The sequence below is a fragment of the Columba livia genome, chromosome 7, assembly GCF_036013475.1.
Source record: "Columba livia isolate bColLiv1 breed racing homer chromosome 7, bColLiv1.pat.W.v2, whole genome shotgun sequence".
In the NCBI taxonomy this organism is placed as follows: domain Eukaryota; kingdom Metazoa; phylum Chordata; class Aves; order Columbiformes; family Columbidae; genus Columba; species Columba livia.
The window spans coordinates 38,304,150-38,326,426 of NC_088608.1; the positions used below are offsets into that span (position 1 = coordinate 38,304,150).

General features: G+C 38.7%; 1 protein-coding gene across 6 annotated transcripts in view; it reads right to left on the bottom strand.

The window, feature by feature from the left end:
- Positions 1-22,277, bottom strand: part of NBEAL1 (neurobeachin like 1) — a 77,658-nt gene that overhangs the window by 44,498 nt on the left and 10,883 nt on the right. For 5 of the 6 annotated variants that reach the window (XR_010473899.1, XM_065069892.1, XM_065069891.1 and 2 more), the window contains exons 3-12: positions 18,713-18,804; positions 13,906-14,067; positions 12,545-12,626; positions 12,224-12,351; positions 10,142-10,224; positions 7,771-7,856; positions 5,964-6,270; positions 4,877-4,983; positions 2,217-2,303; positions 687-770 (exon numbers count right to left, since the gene is read on the bottom strand). Coding sequence is in view for 5 of the 6 variants with exons in the window: in XM_065069892.1 (XP_064925964.1) it covers positions 687-770; positions 2,217-2,303; positions 4,877-4,983; positions 5,964-6,270; positions 7,771-7,856; positions 10,142-10,224; positions 12,224-12,351; positions 12,545-12,626; positions 13,906-14,067; positions 18,713-18,804 (1,218 nt within the window). In the remaining variant the exon portion in view is untranslated. The remainder of the gene's footprint in view (positions 1-686; positions 771-2,216; positions 2,304-4,876; positions 4,984-5,963; positions 6,271-7,770; positions 7,857-10,141; positions 10,225-12,223; positions 12,352-12,544; positions 12,627-13,905; positions 14,068-18,712; positions 18,805-22,277) is intronic. The other variant, XM_065069893.1, reaches the window with a different exon arrangement.

A 22,277-nucleotide genomic window follows, 5' to 3' on the forward strand; every position in this document is an offset into this window, starting at 1 on the left:
TAATTAGAATGCAAGAAAGACGTTTACAGGCTAGCAGTCTCTTTTTGATAATGTCCACTTCATGATGGCCAGCATGCTGCAGATGAGAAGGATCTCACTGCAGCATGCAGATAAACAAATAAAAGATCAAAGTTATATTTTAATAGTTACCTATAATATAATTCCTTTGGTATAAGCAAAATGTTAATTCTATCACAAAATACTAACAGCTTTATTATTCTAATGAAAAATATAATGCAAACTACACCATTTAATGATTACATTGAGAATTAGAAGTATTCAGACATTAATTTTTGAGTGAAAGATTTTCCTAGACCAGCTTGATTAAAAACTACCCATTCTAAACACTTCAAAAATTAGAAAGTGTTTTAAGGAAGTTTTCCTAAAAACTAATTCTACCCCACAGGTTCTTGGGGCAAGTAACCATGTAATTCCTTTACACAGGTTCTAACTGCCATTAACGCTCTGACCTTCTAGTTCTGATAGAAAGATGGGTCAGTGTCCAGCCTTTGGACACATATAAAGTGATAAGGGATGTTAATCAGCTATTCCAATCTGGCAGGAACGTATGACCATAATCTGCACACCTTCATTAGCAAGGTTCATCAAGATATGGTGATAAAAACACTAACTGGGAACAAGATCAAGAAGCCTCCTGCAAGCAGACCTCTCATAGATACTGTTACCTTAGCAGCTGGAGACTTGTGCATGACTGCAGTGAGGGCTTGAATGGTTGACACTGCCAAGCGGTCTAGGTGACCCTGAAACACCTGAAAGCAGCAGGTACAGAAGTTATATACAAATGCACCAAGACAATTCAGCTCCAAAATCTATACGGTGCCCTCCTGCCAGGAGGGAAACCAAGAGCTCGCTCACATGCTTCCAAAATCATCTTCCCAGCAGTCAAGATTTCATAAGCCCAAAGTCTACACAGAAGTACATAACAATAGACAACTAGGCACACAGTTCGAGAGAAGAGAAGAGAAGCATTTACAACACACATCACTCTTCAAATATTCTTACGGACAAACAAGTTTTCCTCATGCGGCTAATGGACAACCTCAAGAGGGAGGGAGGAAAACAAACTAGGAAACCCCTTGCAGTATGTGTGTGTGTGTGCTGCTGGACAACCAGGCACCGCCAGCTGAAATAAAGTGTCTTCTTTTCCTTCCGAGTCCCTACACACCAGTGCAACACACACACACAAATTAGAAGAGAGAAGTCACACCAGCACAGTAAGGGGGCTGCCTCACCCCTGCCCTCATCGCATTGACCACGATCTCTTTTTCCAATTTAACTTATCTTTTGAGGCTTTTTTCTATCATTCTTGTTCGTATTGATATTTTCATGGTGGTTTTAAGGACAAAAATGTCAGAGCACTGTTTCACATCCATCAGTAAACCTAATTAGCAAAACTGTGCAAACAAAATCTGTTTCATCATCTCTGAAATATATGCGTATCAGACATATTTTGAAAACGAAGTATCAAGAATTGAAGACTGTGTTAGATGTGAAGAAACATTTACATGTGGTTAGAGTGTCACCCTGCGTTTCTAAAAAAGCCAAAGCTATTAGTTAGAATCACAATTTGTAGATTACTATACCTTGTATTTAGCATTTATCTACATTTTAATTAGAACAAATCATTCTACTATAAAATTAATAAAACAACAATTTGCACTTGAAACTTTCCACAATATTTGGGCAAAATTAAAGCAACAGGCTATTCCTACCTCCCTGATTCAGCCTGTCCATTGTTCTGTGAACATCTGTTCTTGATGACAAGCAAAGAATCAGGACATCAAATACAACCATTGAGATTCACAAACAAGGCCCCAGAATCCAAACCACCACAGTGCTGAGACAAAGAAGCAAAAAAAGAGGAAAGGGAGGGGGAAAAAAATCACCACCAGGTTGATAGAATTCATTTGGATTCCATTTATGTACTTCACCTTTTCCTTAATAAAAGCATAACTGAGGCTCAAGCTATTGCAAATATCTGCAATTTGAAGCAGATGAACAAAACTGAGGTTGATTTCAATCTGTTATTCAGAAGAATTATTTTCTAGAGACAGGAAATACTGATGCATGCAGCAACACAAGTTCATCTTGCTGCAGAAGGCTTAAAGAAGATGGTTAAGGTGAAGCACAAGAATCAGTTCTCCTGTGATTGTGTCTTGAGTTCAACTGGAGCAAAAGACAGGTTAGGTAGGTACCTGGTCCTCATTCATTTCTGTCAGTAATTTGTTGGCAAGGTCTTTCTCACTCTTGTCTGCCACTTTATTGTTAGCATTTAAAAACAGCTGTTAGAGACAAAAATAATGGATATAATTGCATTAAACAGTTACCCACAGCCAAACCTGGGGAGGCTGCCTTGGACTTGTATTTCACATACACACCGAAAAGAAGAATTCTCACACCAGCGAGATACAATCCTCCATTAATCTGTATTTTTGCTAAATAGTTAAAAGAAAGGAACAATACTTCTTTTTCCTCATACATTTTGTTCCATTATATGCTAGATAGACTCTCTGACGAGGAACAACCTGAGAAATCAACTTCCATAAATCACAAGAAACAGATGAACAACACTCAAGATACTACTTGGTCTTACATAGGTGTGAAAGCACATAGTTAGAAACACAAATCATTTTGAAAGGTATTTCACGGTCAAGGGCACCTAATATGGCAGAATAACAATAACATGCCTCAGAGGATTATAACATTAACAATCAGAAATAAGAACAAAGGGAAGCAAACACAGACAAGTGAAAAAAAAATTCACATGGGTTACTCCAATTCTGATAACACATGTAAAATGGATGCATAAACTTGTATTACAATGCCCAGATGGTTTTAATTCTTCTATTTTAAAGCTGTTCAGAAAAGAATATTTTTTTTAACCAGGCATATTGCTAGAGGTCATTGTGCTTTGATCAAAGTTTGACCTTTAAGAGAGTTTAGGAGATGAGAAAAGATTCAGGCCCAACAAAGCAGCTTATTAAGTGACCCTCAGTATATGATAAGCACCCCCTGGCACCTCCAAAGTACCGTCCCTCTTTTGGATGTTGCAGGAAAAAGCAACGTTCAGATCATCAAAACTTAACCGAGCAGTTTCAAAAGGCTGTTGTGCAGATCTCTAACCCTAGAGCATAATTAAGGGAATACAGTTTGCTCATAAGCCTTAAAAACAGCAAATATGAAAGAAAAAAAAAAACGCAAATAACTAGGAAGTATGACTACAAGTATGGACCCCAAATACCCCAAGTTCTCTGGGATTTCTATAGCAGATATAGTGGTATGGATTTTCATCACCCCCTCCTTTCCATGGAAGTTTCTTGCACTTCACATTTGCTGCAGATCCATCAGCTTCCTGAGTTCCAGATCCACACCTGGACTCTTCTTGCTGACTGTGGAGCTGCAGAACTGCACTTTACACTGCTTGCTGGTGAATCCAGTAGCAAAAGTTTCACAGGTAAAGAAAAAGATCTAGAAAAAGGGTCTCTACCCCCAGCTAATAAGGAGAAATCCTAATTCCACAGCTAAATTCATCTTCCCTACTTGGCTTTAAAAAAGAATGCAGATACAATATATTGGAAAAGACACACGACTTCCCAGCCTTCACCTTCTCCACACTTCTCATCTTTGGGGATATTTTGACTGTAAAAGGTTAAAAAAACCCACTATGTAGCAAACTGGCAGCACTGATGTCCAATCACAGTAATATGTGAAACTATCACCGGAAAAACCCTTAGAAGAGTGTACATAGGCAGAATAAAAATAAAAGGAGCAAGCTGCAAAAATAGCGTAGCTGTTCCTGCTTTAAGTTTCACAACTTGTTCATATGAGAGCAGGAACACAGAGTCTCCCTAAATAGGTAAACATCGCACTGCTTGATAATTTAGGAAGAAACTAAAAAATAAATTTCTTACGGAGTACAAGGTCAGTACAAAAATAGGCACAGACTTCTAAACAGAGGAGAATGGAAAGGTCAAGCAATGTATTTTCACAAGAAGATTAAAAACCACATACAGTATTCAAAACACTTCAAGTCAGTTGGCATTCTGCCACTGATTATAACTACAGCTAAGACATAATCCAAGCACATTTATTTCTAATATATCACTGCACTATGTTCTAATCCAAAATCTAAATGGATTTGAATCAAATTGCATACTGTAGCTACCATTACATTATCTAGCATTAGAAGAGCTCAAAAGAGCTATGTGACCAACATATCACAAAAAGAGAAATAAAATATTCCACAGAGTTACATCACAGTTACGTCCTTTTGCACAGGGAAAAATGAAATCTATGAAGCAATTAGTGGAAGACACTATAGCTTGCATATTATAATATGACCATCTGGGACTGAGATGAAAACACAACATCTATGTAAACACTAATCCTACGGAGAAGAACAATTGAAGAACATTTGTAACAGCTTGAGCTCGTGTTTTATGTCAGCTACACAAGACCCAAATATTTTGAAACAGTTAAAGGCACACCAGCAAGGTCTTTTTTTAAAATAGAACAATATCCCTCTGAAATTAGAATTCACACCTCCATCTGGCAGCACCTGGGACTCCCCAGCAATCCAGTGACAGAACATTAAAACCAAAAACAAACAAACAAAACCACACACACAAAATAACCCTCATAACAACTACAATAAGGACAAAAAGATTTTAAAGTCACTTGGGTCTTTCAGAACTTTCATGGCATTAGTGGTGCTAATTGATCCCAAGTTTTACTTCTAGTATGTAGACACTATAAAATTGCATCTAATTCAGACAGAAGACATAAAAGTAATGAATATATCTGCAATACTACAGGACAGATTTTGTTAAAAATTTGCTGATAAGGGAAAATTTACCTTGCAGTTCTGCAACAGTCGAATGAGATGCTCAAAGCAGTTACTGTTAAGGAAAATCGCCTGCAGAACAGGCCTATCTGTGCAGTCTAACATGGCTGTGATGGTATCTACAAAATTAAAACAGAACTGGCATCAAAGACAAAACACTTCCCAAATCCACCAAGCATTTTTTCTGCACGTTACATAATAAATATGAAGAAAAAAAGATGTATAATGAACTGTGCTGTGAACTCTTTGATAAAGAATGATGTGCATTTTAAGCACAGAGTGCTAGGCCTAAAGCTAAATGTTTTGATGCTGTAAAAATTATCACGTTACCTACTATACCTAGAGAAAAATTCAGCTGCCAAATATCTTGGATTGCTTTGGGGCTCTGTTTAGAGTTACTGCCATTTGTGAGTACATAAGCAGCAGGCCTTTTATTTAAAACACAAATGCTCGCTTTCTCATCAAGCCATTACTGTGCATTCTACAGCTGCCTTATATTGTAAGCATTCTTCATTGCCTTGGTACTATTCCTCAGTTTTCTTGGAAGTTTGTGAAAAGAAATACCTTTATTTATATTACCCATTGTGAACAAAGTGGAAAAAATCCAAATCCCAAATCCTTACCCAATGACTTAAACCCAAGTGTTTCAGACCATCACCTTTGGCCAATGTCTACAATAATGCCATTTAAAGGCAAACAATCACAAAACAGCCACCACATGGGCCTTTCAGTACAGACCCATCTTATTCTACCATTACTAAGGTGCTGATCAGTATTAGCAATTGCCTGGCAAAAGTTGTTGTTTTTTTGGGTTGTTTTGCTTTTTTTTTTAAATGGAGATGGGCAGTCTGTGAACCTTGATGCCCTGGTTAAATGGTAGCAATTCAATATGGCTTCTTGTGTTGTTTTTTGTAGTGAATGATTAAATAAGAATACATCTGAAGTAATGTCAACGACGACATATGCAAAATATTTCAATTGCTTCTCCAAGTCAATGTTTTTAGTGGAACATTCAGTCATACTACTATCACGGTTCAATCATTGCTTGCTTCAGAGTTATCAAGAGATATTTAAAGGAACTGCACAATTGAGTACTTACTCAGCATTTGGATCTGCAGTGCTATGAACCTGCTTTCCCACTGCCTGCATCGCCTGGAATTAGGTAAAGCTGAATGGTCTGAATTAAGCAACTTGAAATAGTTCTCCAATATTGTGCTTGTCTCCACTTGCCGCTGGTCAGAACTGCTGGTCAGGAGGATATGGACAACTTCTGTGAGGCACTTTAGAGTCAGCTCTGCCTTCCTGCTCACCTCCTCGGGGCTCCTGTCATCCCAGTTGTCACAGTCGGCCAGAACACGCATCAATACCTCCATGGTGGCAGGAGATACTGCTTGAAGAGCGTTCCTCTGAAACCCACAGGTAAAAACAATAAAGGAAGAAATACAATCAAACCAGCAGTTTCAATCTGAGTTATCCAAATCATGGAACATCTGGGATATTGTATCCAGTTGTGGCCCCTCAGTTCCAGCAGGACAGGGAACTGCTGGAGAGAGTCCAGCGCAGCCACCAAGATGCTGAAGGGAGTGGAGCATCTCCCGTGTGAGGAAAGGCTGAGGGAGCTGGGGCTCTGGAGCTGGACAAGAGGAGACTGAGGGGGGACTCATTCATGGGGATCAATATGGAAAGGGGGAGTGTCAGGAGGATGGAGCCAGGCTCTTCTTGATGACAAACAGTGACAGGACAAGGGGCAATGGGTGCAAACTGGAACACAAGAGATTCCACTTAAATTTAAGAAGAAACTACTTCTCAGTGAGGGTGGCAGAGCCTGGCCCAGGCTGCCCAGGGAGGTTGTGGAGTCTCCTTCTGTGCAGACATTCCAACCCGCCTGGACACCTTCCTGTGTAACCTCATCTGGGTGTTCCTGCTCCATGGGGGGATTGCACTGGATGAGCTTTCCAGGTCCCTTCCAACCCCTGACACTCTGTGAACATGCATTATGTCTCTTAATGCCCTGTAATTGTTAACTAAATAGGAAACATTCTACTTGGATTATATTGATGGCTACAGATGAAATGCACCCTATCTTGTTCACTTAACTATGCTTCCTTTTCCAATGAGAATGCTTATAGGGAAAAGGGAGTACAATTTAAATGCATGTTATAAAATTCTAATAAGGTAGCCTTGATAAACTGCTAATTCCAGGTAAATCTTCACTTGAATTTTCATTTTACATCAAGAGATTCATAATACTTCAAAATTTTTGCAAAGAAAATAATAATTGGTAAACATTTCTCTGTGTCCCGAGTGCATTTCCCTCACTTCTCTTCCTGGCCTGCACAGGGTCAGGGCCAACTCAAATCTGGGGCAGAAGCCCAGGCTCACAGAAGCCTTTAAGAAGCCTCAGCGGTGACTCCCGGCCTTCTCTAGGGAGCTGGATTCAAACTGCGGCGCTCAGCCTGCCCGCGCTACACTGCAGCCAGAGAAACATGCTCTTTTCTTCCCTTTTTTCCAAAGATTTTCAACAGCTTCCAAGCTCTAAAGGCCCTGTGGCTCTTTCTGAAACAGCTTACTTCCAGCATGTACTGATTCAAGATGTGCACCTTTGCAGGTGGAAACTCCTAATCTAGTTACCCACGTTTTTCTTCATGATATGAAAATATTACAGTAAGTTCATATGAACGTGTAGTTACTGTAGACAGCAAATGGCTACGGTTATTTGAAAGCAGGACCTAGCTTTTAGCATTTAGATACTACTGCACAGAATGTCCCCAAACTTCGTAAGACAAACAATTCATAGTCAGTAATAAATTCTTCTCATTTATGGGTAATAGGGTATTTATAAGCCTTAAACAATGAACAGGCATCTGGAGGCTCCAGCAGCTGAAAAGATTTCAGAACATCCTTACCTGACCACCAGCCACAATAGCTCCAAAGAGATGTAGCAGACAACATTTTAGGCTTTCCTTGAGATGTTCACTTTCTTGAAAGCATTCTGATTGGAGTAAACAAAAAAGAGAAGTATTCCTTACTTTGGTCATGTAAATTATACAAAGCTTTTCCTCTCAATAAAACCCCAACAACAACAAAAACCCAAAACAAAACACCAACAAATTAAACTATTAAAAAAGCTCCTCTACTCCCTGTTCTCATGCAAATTTTAAAAAAAACCCAAACAACTATATAATCTCCACTTCCTTTTACATAAGTCAGACACAAACACATTCATTCCAGCATTATCAAAGTCACACGACAAGTCCACATTTACCAGGAGATCACAGGGCCAGACATTCAGCATGGATAAAACTTTTCATGCAGGCTGACAGAACTATAGACATACGACTGTCGATCTGATCCATAATGTCAAATCAGCCCGTTTTGTCCATACTAATGAGAAACAGAAGGCCATGCTAACACGTAAGCAGTCAGCACGCATGGCAAAAGTCAGAATGATTTTGGCACAGAAAGTCTGACACCATTTGCACAGTCCCTGAGCTCACTGCCTTTAAGTCACACTTCCCCGCAACCTGTGCAGGTCTGGAACATTTCCAGCAATGGTCTCTTTAAAGATAATTATCCTGCACGTCTTCTCCTGCCATATCTGATATAAATTAGTTATAAACAGCCTCAGGAACTCTTCTTAGCAATAGATATAACCTGGATACTGTTGCTATAGCGGTAACACTAGACTCAAAGTAGCTGCAACAAACTACAAAGGATTATTTTATTTGGAATTAACAATTGTAAAACTTTCAATAACTTTGAGACAGAACTGATAATGTAAAAAACTGAGATTTTAAAAACAACAATAGATACTGAAAATGCCAGAAATCTAGATTAATTAAAATAATAATATAACCTTTAACACCATTACCAATTTTTGCCGAGTAGGACTTCTGACTATATACTGAATGTATAAGCCTGTTTTTAAAGAAAATTGCACAGCTATTTTTTAAATTTAGTCCTCAAAGGAAACAAAGCTTAGATGATTACACTGTTAGTCTGCTAGTCCCCCCACTCCCTGTCTTAGAGTCTCTAAATCTTTTGGGGAACCTCAGACAAATTCAAAAGAGCAGTTTGTAGCAGACTGTGAAATCATTAGGCTGGGTAGACCAAAAGAGCCTCAAATTAGTGCTGCTATGGCAGAAGGTCTAAAGCACATGCTCAGCAATTTCTTGTTGTGTCTTTCCTGCCAGCTGGCCACCCCGCAGATGAGTATCTGCCAGCTAATTAGTACATTTGCAGCTCAGTCACAGTATAATATTTAAGGTATTTCGGAGGAACCAGAGTGCAATGCAGTGAATGGGAAGAAGAGGACCTGCAGATGCCATTCCTCAGTAGCAGCTTTTAGAGTGAGTTTCCAGCGCTGTGGCACAAAGATAGTGGCGTTTTCCTGGCATCAGCTCTTTGGTCTTTTTGGCAACTACCCTGTTTTACACTCATAGAGAGGGAAGGTCAAAGAACAGGAGGAGTATGTGACTCAAACCAAATTCATAAATAGTACCACTCCAGGAAAAGAACCTTCCTTTTTTCTTTTCAATTAAAGCTGAGTTACTGGATAGCTTCTAAAAGGGCTGATTTCACTCATATCCCCACCTCCACAGCATATTCCCACTGCTTCAATTCTGTCGGCACTAGCACTTCAGTGTGCTAAACTGGTAAACTAGCTGGACTTCCCATCTTCCTAAGATTTAAGTACACAGCATACCCACATACATCCTCCTCTTCCACACAGCCAATCTGCAGTGTCAAGAACACAGGAATTCCAAAGTAGCCATCACGATATTTAATGACTTAACCAGAGACAACACAGCAGTTTCCCAAATTGCAGTCCAAGGAGCACCGTGTAGTGGGATGGCACAGTTTCCTTCTTTCTAGCTTTTAAACTATCTTAAGAGACAAAAAAATAAGCAAACACTTCCCTAAGATTATTTTTCCATGCGAGTTATCATTACAGTTGCTACAGGGATCTTATGTGCAATCACTGTATGTACCCTAATAAATGGGAAAGTTGGCAATTCACAGAGCCAACCCCATTAAACCCTGTTACATACCAAAAGAGTCTGAAAAAGCAAGGCTTTCAAAGATGAGTAGGAATGGCACAATGGTGATGGCCAGAGCAAAACACAAGCAAATTAAGCAATCCACTTCACTGAGCCTCAGAAAGTAAGTAAGGGGCTTTTACAGGTATCAGGCATTCTTAACGGAGAGGAACGCAGAACCACTAATTTCACTCCTTCAAAGATGGCTATTGTTAAACATGCTGTTGATGATACTTACGGTAAAAGAAAGGGACAAACTCAACAGTGAGGGAAGCTGGTTTATACTTCTGTCTGCTCTTTTCAACTGTACCAAGGAAGCGTCTGCAAATACATTAAAAAATACACCAGAGAAATTAGATACGATACCTCTGCTTATTACACTTAAGACTTCATAATAGAAAACACTGCCAAAAATCAGGAGATACCTTTTGCCTACAGGATCAAAAAAATAGTAAAGTAGTATTTCATCCTGAAAAAATGAATCACAGATAATCCCATATTTACTGTTCTGCTCCTAGAAACACCTTAACTATTTACAATACAGTATAGTTGGGGAAAAAAAAAAAGCAGCAATCTGTTACATAGCCCTTGCTTATTGTAACTAAGTCACTAGCAAGACTGCCAGATTTCTTAACCATGCAATATGAAATGGGCACAAAACACTATTATGGGGTAATTAGGGGGTGGGAGGGAACCATCCAATTAAAGGGATATCTTTCTACTGATATAATTACAAACATCTTTTCAAAGATGCAACATATCCAAACTGTTATCTTCAATAACTTATTTTGCCCTAATTCAACCAAGTCTGCCTACCCTATTCCTTTTGGCTTCGTTTTTCCACTAGTTTAGAAAAATGGGCCAGTTTTTGAAAGGGGAAAGCAAGGGAAGGTCAGTTAAACCAAACACCTCTTAGTGTATCCTCAAATTTAATTTTGTTCTAACTTTTAGACCGCCAGTAAATACATTATAATTTTAAAAAGGTATTTAAACCATAATCAGTTTCAGAAAGCATAACACTTTTCTGTGGTGTGGTTATATTGATTCACTGCTAAATTCTACACCTTTATTTGTTGTAAATTCACTGATTTTGAGCACTTATACTCTGCCTAGTACACGACGAGATAGGCTGGCCTTACCTACACTAAATCTGAAGACAGCTTGGCAATACGCTGGCAAGCCATATGTGACAACTGGCATCAATTCATGCTCCTAGAAAAGGGGAATTCTCACATTGCACAAAAATACCAGAAGTTGTGAGCCTTACATGCTCCTTAAAACTTTGTGTGCAATGGGTGAGGCTGTTACTGAGAATACCACCTTTTGTTTCCGTAATAGCCTCACGAAACCCGCAGTCCACGCAGAATTCTGGCATACTGCAGGTTTCGAGCGACAAAGCAAGCCCTGCAGCCAAGGAACACAGCTCACACGATCCCCACTCTTGCACAGAGTCGTACAAGTGACTTGCTGCACAAATCCAAGCCACAGAGCTAGCACAATGCTGTGCTACCTCTGCAGAATGGATGTGTGAGAACGGACCTGAGGTTTTACAAGCCCAGCTAACATGAGATGTGATCTCTCTATGCCTTTAGTTATTTGCTTGTACAGGTCCAACATTTGATGCATGTCAAAACGGTCCTGATGGAAATAAAACTGAGGACCTGAAGGCAATGCAGCAAGGAGCAAGCAACAACTTCAGCCCTTGTACACACAGCAGAAAAACATGTTAACGATATAAGGCTGTGTACATTTAACATTACTGTAATTAATTTGGGGCTAATAAGGGAGAACTGTACATGAAAAAGATCTCACAGAAATACACAGGAGGTCTCTGAAGAGCCAGATGAAGTGAATCACTGGCAGTTTCAAAGAACAGGGCATATGCCTAGAATGACAGTAACTAAACATCTTGGAAAGCCCATTTCCTGGTTCTCTACACTTCCCAACCTTCAAAAAACCATACGACTCCCCTTTCCACTAAATGGAACAGATATTAGTACTCTGACAGCTTTGGTGGCAAAGAAGTGCAGTTTCAAGCACACCTGCTTCATTGTGTTAATTTTGATAGGAAAAACTATTTCCTTAATGCTATTCTAAAGAGCGCACCTTTGGGAAAAGAAAACCTAGAACACAGTAGCAAGTGCTCAAGGCTGTCAATTCTATCAGTTGTAAAAAGCAACAGCAGAAAAATACACACATAACTACTTTTTATTTTAGTTTGACATCAGGCAGCAGTAGTTCTGTCAGAAACTTGACATATTATTTATCTAAGGTTACCATAAACCGCAGTATTTATAATGCTGTCCTAGTCCACACATACCCTGCAATTCGCTGCCTCCAGTTTCGATATGGATCGTAGAGACTTTCACAAAAAGCCAATGCATGTCTCACAAATTCTTCTATAGGAGTCTGATCTGCCACTTCTTTTTCTTTTGTTTTGCTTTTTAACTGAGGAAAAAAAGCAAGCTGTGGTGAGAAGACTTGTAGAAGTTGAAGATTAACCGTGATCTCCTCCAGAACGGTTCTGAGCTCACAAGATTAAATTGTTGCCCACATAACAGTATTATTGAAATAAATGGATCACATAAGCCGGAAGCATCAGAAGGCAAAAAATAACAGATGAGAATTGTTAAACACATACCTGTTGAATGTATAACGTAGTCATGGTGATAACATGGTTAACGTATGAACACATCCCGATCTCCTCCACATTAGCCAAATTTCTATGAAGACAACATCAAAACCACAGAAATGTACACAGTGTACAATTTGAGGCTAGTTCAAACAATGTTTGCTTTAGTGTTCTGTCCATAATCATACAAAAGTATATCAGCATTTCCCTCCAAAAGACTGCATGTATTCAAATGGTTATTTCTGTCACAGTAACAAGAGTTCACAAGTTTTCTTCTAACAGGAAGGAAAAGAAAGGCCTGAGTCACTCTGCTGTAGGCCAGTTCTAGCTGGAATGTGGGGTTTCAGAGGTTAAGTAGATTCCCAGGACACTCTAAATAGAAAGCTCAGAAATGGCATCTGAAAACAAAGACAATAACTTCCACTTCTCCCACATTACTAATGCATACACTTTCTAAAGCTTTTGCAAACATATTACCTAGAAGCAGTTATTCACTCTGAATTATTCCAAGGAAAACAAACATCTCATAAATTATTTTAGAACCTAAATAAATCAATAGCAACAAAAAAATAGCATGTGCATATTATTTCTCAGTCTTGAAGACAAGTCACAAAGATCAGATAATGAAGTGATGATGTAAGGAGAACTTTTCAGCACATTACTGTCATCTACTCAGCTTACATTTAATATTCCAGGATACTTCAACACTGTCCTGCAGCCCTTTGTATTGTGACAAAGGACTCAAAAAAAGTTGCTTCAAATAATCCTCAGAAAAGGAGACTCCCTGTTACATTTTATTCCCTTCCTCTCTCAGTGCAGTTTACAATAGAAGACTGAAGAAATAGTGAGGAATAGATCCCTAAGAACAGTTTATTCACCTGTTTCAACAGAATTTAAAAAGAAGTCATAAGTTTCAGAAAGAAGCCAGTTGCACTAATAGTGTAACAAGTCAGTTTCCTAAACTGTTTATGGAATTATAAGCATGTTAAGAATGTGAAACTGTTCTTCCTGTACAATTCTCTCTCAGTTTATTTCACAGCCAACACTTGTTAGAGTGTGTGTTTTCTTTTCAAGTATTTTTTATATCAGGTACACCATACCTTATGTAGATACAAGGAATTTAATGTCTAATCCCCTTCTATTCCATTTCTCATGGCAAACGTTATTGCTAAGATGACTGCATTGCTCTCCTCTCTCTCTTTTATTCCCTCTGCCTTTATTTTGAAGATTGTGAGAAGCGGCATTTCTCTGTTTCTGCTGGAAAGTGCCAAATCACATTGCTTATGTCATTTGAATCTATATCTATAGGCTTCATCACGATTCCTTAAACAAAACAATAGCCTTGCCGAGGTAACAATCAGAACAAATACCTGCAAAGGATGATAAAGAATTTCACAAGTAAAAGCGACAGAGCCTGCTGCTGCTCTTCTAGTCCATCTGACATTTTCTGGACACACTGCAGCAGCTGGAGCCTGACGACCTGAAGAATGTTATCGGGAAGCAGTGATATTCCTGGAGGAATGTCATCCACTCTAAAGAGAAAAGCCACACACAAACCTGTTAATCATGTAAATGACATGTTATCCATCAATTCCACTGTGTTCCTGTAGTGTTCCAATAAACCTTCATACGAAAGGTTACTGAACTGATGGCTCACAAACACTTTCTAATGAACCCCAAGGAAATGCCTGGTGGCAATATGCCAGCTTGAGCTTCTTTTTCCCCAGCAACAAACTGCATTGAAAAAAAAAGTGTTAAAAATTCATTAAGTGGATTCCTAAATGCTCCTCCATGCAACGATCTGCCTTAACTGCCACAGAGAAATCGCACGATCTTCAGCAGGTAAATGGGCAGACTGGGAAATCCCTAAATAAGGAATGCGATGGCCACAATGGAATGGAACTTGAAAACTAAACGCAAGGGGAACATTTTCAACTCGCCACTGAAGATTAAAAGTGCCCAAAGAAATGTGATGCCAATTATTAAATAGTTATTGAAGCCCAGTTGGTGTCATTCACAGTGCACCTCATGTCTTTCTTACATCAATTACAAAAAGCCTTACAAAAAAAACTAAATGTAAAAAGAGAACTGTTCACAATAAGATTAAAACAAAGGAAGCCTTGAAAAATCAGTGTTGAATGTGCAGGAGAGAAAGGTCTTAAAAATCCTTCTGACTCTTGGTACACTGATTTCCAGGAACAGCCATATAGAAACCCATTTCAGCAACAGTATAGAAATATATAGCCATGTTAGAACATTCTCTGGGATGAAGACTGTTGATCCACTGCTGCACGCAGTAAAGAGGGTTTGCCTTTGGCATCAGCTGTTTACCCTGACACATCCTCTATGAACTCTACACAGGGGCGGGGAAAAAAAAAAGCATGGAGAAATGCAATGATGGGCACTAAACACTGGGATATAGATTATTTGAGGGAAATTGGGAGCAATAGGTTGTTTAGCTGCTAAAGTTGAAAAGGAAGCCTACATAAAAGGGAAAAGCTAAGATCCAATTTAGCAACTAGACAGGTATAAGTGATAGCAAGCTCCCACATCCTAGAAAACAAGTGTTACCTACACGGATACAGAGGGCCCGATACTGTTCATTCCCTTCCCTCTTCTCAGAGTTATACAATTTGCTTTTCAGATCCTAGGATTCAGAATCTCAAGGGATACAGAAAGTTTTAACACAAACTTTATAGGGGCCTAGGCCCTAAGTTAATAGAGACACTTTGCCACAAAACTGAGAACAACTGCTCTTTCCCAACACAACTGCCAAGAAAGAAATTGTAATTTCTGTGATAGCAGCTTCACCCCTCAAGACACCAGCAGATCTGTACCCTCTGGGACTGCAAGCACGGCTCCTCATAATCCGATCATTCCCCATCTCTGTATTAGGAAGATCCTCATTTTTGACAGCTGAAATCATATAACCAAAAGTAATTTCCCTAAAATGGCCAACAAGTCTTTTTCAGTAAGATCATAAAATGCTTCACAAGAGAGCAAACAGCATACCCTTCATGCCTCACAGCCCAAAGAATGTTTGCTCTGCAGTAGCTGCCTGTCTGTGCTATTGCACAACCCACGAGGATGCACGGCCCTATGCGAGACTGGCACGAGAAATACCAAGTGCGATTACTCACACTGAATATACTATACACTATAGAAATAAATATAAATATTTAGAAGTAATCAAACTTATTTTCACCTTGGGGCAAATTACTATTATATCACCACAAAAATCTAGAAGTTAAATTTGTAGATGTTTCCCAACAAGACTAGCTATGTAAACTAAGTATTCCAAAAAGAATTAAAAAAAAAAAATAATCTCAAAATTCATACCTTAACTGACATTCTTATTTGACGGCTGGGACCTTACAATAAAAATGTGAAAGGGGCCTTGACACATTTGGGTTCTTTTTATTTACAATTTCCGTGCATTACATTAGCAGGGTTATGCAGCAATACAAACCGCTATCTCAGGCATCTGAAAGGAAGTTAAATTCACCTCTAAACTGTATTCACCTGTTACAGCCCACATGCAGCAACTTTCAACGTCTCCTCTGCCAGCAGCAAACACTTTGGAACAAAGTGCTGTGGAAAACAAAGCTTTACTTTTCATCAACCACGAAACCATGCAATCAGCATTCCTATCCGGATTCCTGCATCATTTTTATGTGGGTTTGAAGTCAATGAATTAATAAAGTACTGTTCCTATGGTACTTGAATGGGTTCCCTTTAAGCTCCTTTGCTCAATCAAGATCATGGAAACCAAAAGCAGAAAAAGAGCACAGCAACACTCTGGAGGCCTTTTGGTTTCTAAAAGTATCAAACCAAATGACAATTCCTCTCCTTCAATGAGGGGAAAAAAACTCCCACCAGCTGGTAAAGGTTTTATCCTTTTCATCGTAAACAGATATGAGATGACTAAATGTTTTTAGGGAAAGGACAGGTGCACTCATCTTTTGTGCTCAATTCTCAAAGCCATCAGCATAACTGTTTTCACCTTTTCAGTAAAATCCCCTCACCTTTTCAGTAAAATTGTTGAAAACACCATTAGTGAACCATTTCACTGAAAAATACATGGTAGACGCACAAAGGTGGCGGTAGAACTGAAGCTGTATAAGCCTATAAGCTGCGTAACTGTATCAGCTCTACTTATATAGTCAAATCATACCACTCTATATGCTCATCCTCTATATTTACAGATTTCCTAATGCTGCATTAGGTAGTGACTTTCAGATTTCCAAAGCAGACTTCAGGAAATTATATATTTTGATTTATAGACAAAATACTCTTATCAGTCAAATCAGCAAGTGACAGTACCAGTTAAGAGTCCTTTCAGAAAAAGAAACAAAAAACCCCAACATACTAAGAGTTTCACTACATGCTAAAAAAAGCCATTGAGTCCACAGGGTCCTGTGGCCCCAAAAGAAGTCACTGAAAATCAGTATTTGGTGGTTCCGCACTGACCTACTTCTTTTATGCAGCCTCAGTAATACCAGTTCCACAATATAAACTGACAAATTGACAAATCAATTGATAATTGCAATATAAATTAACAAATCCTGGAAAGATGCCACTTTTCACATGCCTGATTATCTCAAAAATGCAAATAAGGGCAGAAACTGCAATTCCTTGTTAATTCTAATATCTGCTCTCAGTGTCACTTTTAATCCAGCCATCAAAGCACAGGAATGATTTGCCTTCATCCCTACGCTGTTTTGATACGTTTTCTCTACATCTGTTACGCGAATGAGTCTAAATCCACATGTGCCTATTCTTCCAGACTAAATCACTAATCCTGTCATTAACCTCAGAAAAAGACACTATTTTAATGCTCACAAAGCTATCATTTAGCACAATGAAGATGCTGCTGTTGTTCTGCACAACTAAGCTTCATGTTTGTTTTTTAACTTTTATTATCTTTGTTGCCGCTAAAAAACCCCACATAAACAAACAAACTAAAAAACAGTTAAAACCCCCAAAGTACCATGATATTCTTCTCTTCAACTGTTCAGATTTCAATATTAAATAGTATGTTAAAGATAAAAAGTTTATCCTTTGACACAGGTTTCCTTAACTAAACACAGAAAGATGCATTTCGGACACTGCAAAGGAAACAGATCTTCTGAATGAGCACAGAATTAATTTGAAGGTCTTGCTTATTGATAATAGGACTATATATTTCGCATTCATACAGGCATGAGGAAAATTTTAATACAAAGAGCTGAGAAGCCCAGTTTTTACCCACTGAGATCCAGTTGCAGCATTCTTCGTTTCCTTCTAACAGTGGAGGCTATCGCTTACGCTTCAAACAAGATCTGGCCCAAGCCCATTATAGAATTTCCATTGATTTCATCAGGGCTTGGATCACAGCCATCATGCAGGGAGAGTCACTCTTTGTGTTCAAATACCAGTAGCAATAGCAACTCTAATACTGACACCAGTTCTTATGATTTCCAAATCCTACATTTGTTTTTTCTTAAAACCCTTAGTTCAGGCAAACATCTCAAAAGCAAGAGAAAACATCCAGTGTCTAAGTTTCTACTCCTTAGAGCACAGCAGACAAATTCAAGACGCTAAATATGGAACTCTGAAATTAGACTTCAATGCCAACTCATGATTGTGTCCAGCAACACAGGTGAAGTCAGCAACACTCTTGCCCTGAACTGAAGTCTTTGTGGATGTAAACAAAGAAATCACTTGAAAGTCTATCATTTGTACATATTTTAAGTTTTAAAAGGTTTTCAGCTAAGATATCCAAATCTTTCATGAAGCATTTTATCTCATCTCTAATCTTAAATCAACTCCTGAAATAAAATTACAAAACTCTTTACCCGTACCTTACTTCTGCCGATGCAGATACCAAGCACTAATACTATGTCGTATGCAACATTCAATGAATACTTATCCAAAAAAATGCGTAAGGAATAACGATTATATTTCTACAAGCCAGAACAAGTGAATATGCATGCCATCTCCTGATACAACACAAATACCAGTATTTGCCTAGTTTCATCATTCGCAGCCCAACTTGACCTTCAAAAGAACGGGAGCACCACTCAACTAAGTCTTTCTTGCGTTTCAAGGCAGTATTGTTGTTGAAGAAAACCGGGCTCTCAGCCAGGTCTGTTTCAGTTATCAAAGAAAGATGAAAAGGTCTGTAAACGTACATACCTAGTCGGCAGCTTCTCAAAGTCCACATCCAGAAACTGTTCATAGCTAGAAACAAAACTGTCCAACCAGAGCTTCAGGTAATCTGGATCTTTCTGTAAAAACAAAGAGGAGAACATCAGGCAATATTGCACTCAAGGTTATCCGTCCACAACTAGCTTGGATGGAAAGCTTTTCTTCAATGCATTTCAACTGGGAGAAAGGAGAGAATACACAGATTTTTTAGGACTAAAGTAAAACAAACAAAAACCCCCAAACAAACAAACAAAAAACCTGACAAAACCACCTAATAGAAGTATGCCACCTTTCCAGAAACAAACAAAAATGAAGACTTTTGTCTTAGAAGGACACCATTCCAGGAAAAAAAGCAACCCAATATTTAATAGTTTTGCTACAAATTAAGACATATAAGTTATTTCAAAGATGCTGGAAACAGAAGTTAAAAACAGCTTTCAAACTTCGAATCTGGCCCAGGTTTTCCTTTTATGTTATTAGCAGCGATCAGCTCAGGCCCCATGTACCAGTCATCTGTTGAAAGATGTGAGAAATCTAAATTTTACAAAGCAGTTTTAAGAAAGGAAACTTATACTGGTGTTACCCACAGCAAACCACACAAAAATGTTCATTAATAAAACATGGCTAAACACATACCTTTCTGAAGAGCAGCCTCTGTGTTTCAAAGGCATCTTATATTTTCCCAAACCAGAAGAATCATGACAGTTTAGGAGAAAAACTGTCTTTTTACATTGATTTAAAATTTGAATTTCATGATAAAAACAGACAGTAGTAATGAGCATCAGCTGCTTCCTTACACACCACATACACTGCAGTTATCCTACCCAGCACCTTCTTCATCTTGAACTGAACTTTTTTTTTTATATCAAGTGCTGCCATATAATCTGAGATTTAAAGTCAGTGGATTTTAGAATTTACTTCTGTTGAGTTCTCTTCCCACCACCTTTTCAACTCTCCTCTGTTTCCTCATGACAGAAATGGTAAACCAAATTAACAGCAGAATAAAAATTGACCTAATTTAAACATGAATACATTTGTACTCTCCAGTGTCAGATCAACTTTCCAAGCCAGTACTTGTTGCAATCTGACAAATATGTACGTTACCAGGCGGCAGAAGATTGTAGCCGGTGGGTATGGTAATATTTCAGATGTGTGTCGCTACTGAGAGCAACAAATCACTTAACTGCAACCCCTGCTCCAACTGATTCACTCGAAGTTGTTAGCTACACAGTTATATCTGCAGTCTCTGAAGGAAGATGTGTAACTCAGCCAGACCATAATAAAGCACCTGAAATACTCAGAAGCCTTATTACCAGTAAAAGCAGTGAAGCCTGTAGAATATATTACCTTATTCCCCACTTGGATAATTACCCTGTTGTCATTCTGCAGACAGGTAGCTGGAGGCTGTATGGCAAACAGCAGCTCAGCTCCAAATTGTTTCCCGTGTACGCCACGCTTTGAAAACACCACTTACAGAGTGATATATGTTTTGGTAATACACCACAAGGACAAACCGTGATAAAGCAATTTTCGATTGGTGTTCTTTCCCAGCCCCACCACACACGCTCTGCAAAAACGCCTTTTGAGATCAGCAAGAAATGCAGAAGCAAATTTCTGATTTGTACACAGCAGTAAAAGCAGAAAGCAGCTGTACGTGGTAATAAAACACCTTGCACTAGTTAAAACTTTTAATCACTAAAAGAGAAAATGTTGATTTTGGAAAACTTACAGCTTTCTAAGTCAAAAGCCTAAGAATTTCATTGATTTACCTGAAGCCTGCCTAACTTTTGAGCACAACAATTTTCTGTATCTTATTTGAATAATAATTCATATATATAAACTGCATGCCTTAAAACTTCTGGAAGATAATTTCTCCACAGCTTGAAACACCCAGAAGCTAAAAATTTAACTTAAGTTAGCTATTTCTCTTCATAGTGACAAACTGAAACAGCCACCAGAGGTTTCACAAGACTATCTTAAGGGTGCTATTGTAAGGATATGTGTGAATCTTAAAGAAAAGAAAGTAAAAAGCCATTTAGTTAATAATTATGCACAAGCCACAAATCTGCAGAGCCTAAGCTTAGGCATCTGAGCTCAACATATTGTAACGAAAGCCTGTGAAACTGCTATAGCAACACTCATTCACCTGCACTAAGGAAAAAAAAAATGTATTTTAAGCCTATTACATCAAATGTAGCTTATACCACCTGGAAGTGAAAATACTTCCTTGTTCCTTCCCTCCCTTAAATACTTTTGGTAATTAACCAAACCAAAACAAACAAAACACCTGCAAAACAACACAACACCCTTTGGGCCTCCATTTGCATAAGATCCTTTTGGTACAATAATAGTTGAATAGTTGTCATAGCTCTTTGCACTTTAAAAAGAAAGACTGCCAGGCCTGAGCAGTATAGTGTTTCTAACAGGTACCTAAAAAACCAAACAAAACACCAAACACAGCACCACACCAAACCCCCCCCCCCCCCCCCCCAAAAGACTCAGAAAGAGGTGCGCATTTCTGTTGGGGTTTGTGGTTGTGTCTTTGTTTGGTTTTCTTTACCAACACAGCACAACGCCAGAAAGAAAAGAATGTTGCAAAATGAAACCAGCTGGTTTTCACACTCACATACCAATATTGTGGCCAAACACCGTCAAGCAATTAGCAAGTATCCCAAGTGTCTAATATTTTAACAGTTGCGATATATGTACATACAAACTCTAGTGGCTGTCCTTAGACTTGGCGTATCTGGGAAACAAGCTCTCAATGCCAACACCAACTTTAGCGTTCAACACCACTGAAACTAGAACAACCACTGAGAGGAGGAGCAGCCTGATGCCCTTCTGAACAATACGGCATTCTCTAAGGCAAATCAGTAACAAGAAAATATAACTAAAATCTACGCTAACTTGGGACAGGCTCTCTCGTCTCTGATATACTAAATTACCTAGAAATTACAACAGCTCTAGTCTTTATGAAGACTGATTAAATGAATGACAAAGAAATGTTCTATTCCAGTCTTTTTTTTTCAGTAAATAGTTTGCCTATGCAAGAGGGTCAACAAGAAAAATCATTTTTTGCACCAGTAATAACATCTTAAAAATGGATAACAAGCCAGTTAGTATTAGACTCTTACAGTTTGCTTTAACTTGAATGAAAACATTTTACACAAGTCTGGCATTGAAGTCCTCACACTGCAAGTCTTTAGACCTGAGCTTGTGGACTGCGGGTATGTTTACCCAGGGTTTCAAATCCACACTATTTATGTTTTTATATACATTTTGCTTTTAGATTTAACAGTAACTTCAATTTCTACTGTGGCTCCAAGCAAGCAGACACAACCAGAAGGGCGAAGCTCAGTACAATTTTTACAGCTGTGTTCAGGAAGCGTGAGTTGCTAAAAACAAAAGCCGGCTCTGCCTGAGGCTGTTTGCAGTGTCACATTCCATGGGCTAAAGGCAAAAATCCCTGCAGGGCAGCCCAGAGTCCGGCTGTCAGACAAGTCTGACTTGTCTGACGGGACAGTTGTTTGAAGTCGTTAAATTTAACATGCAG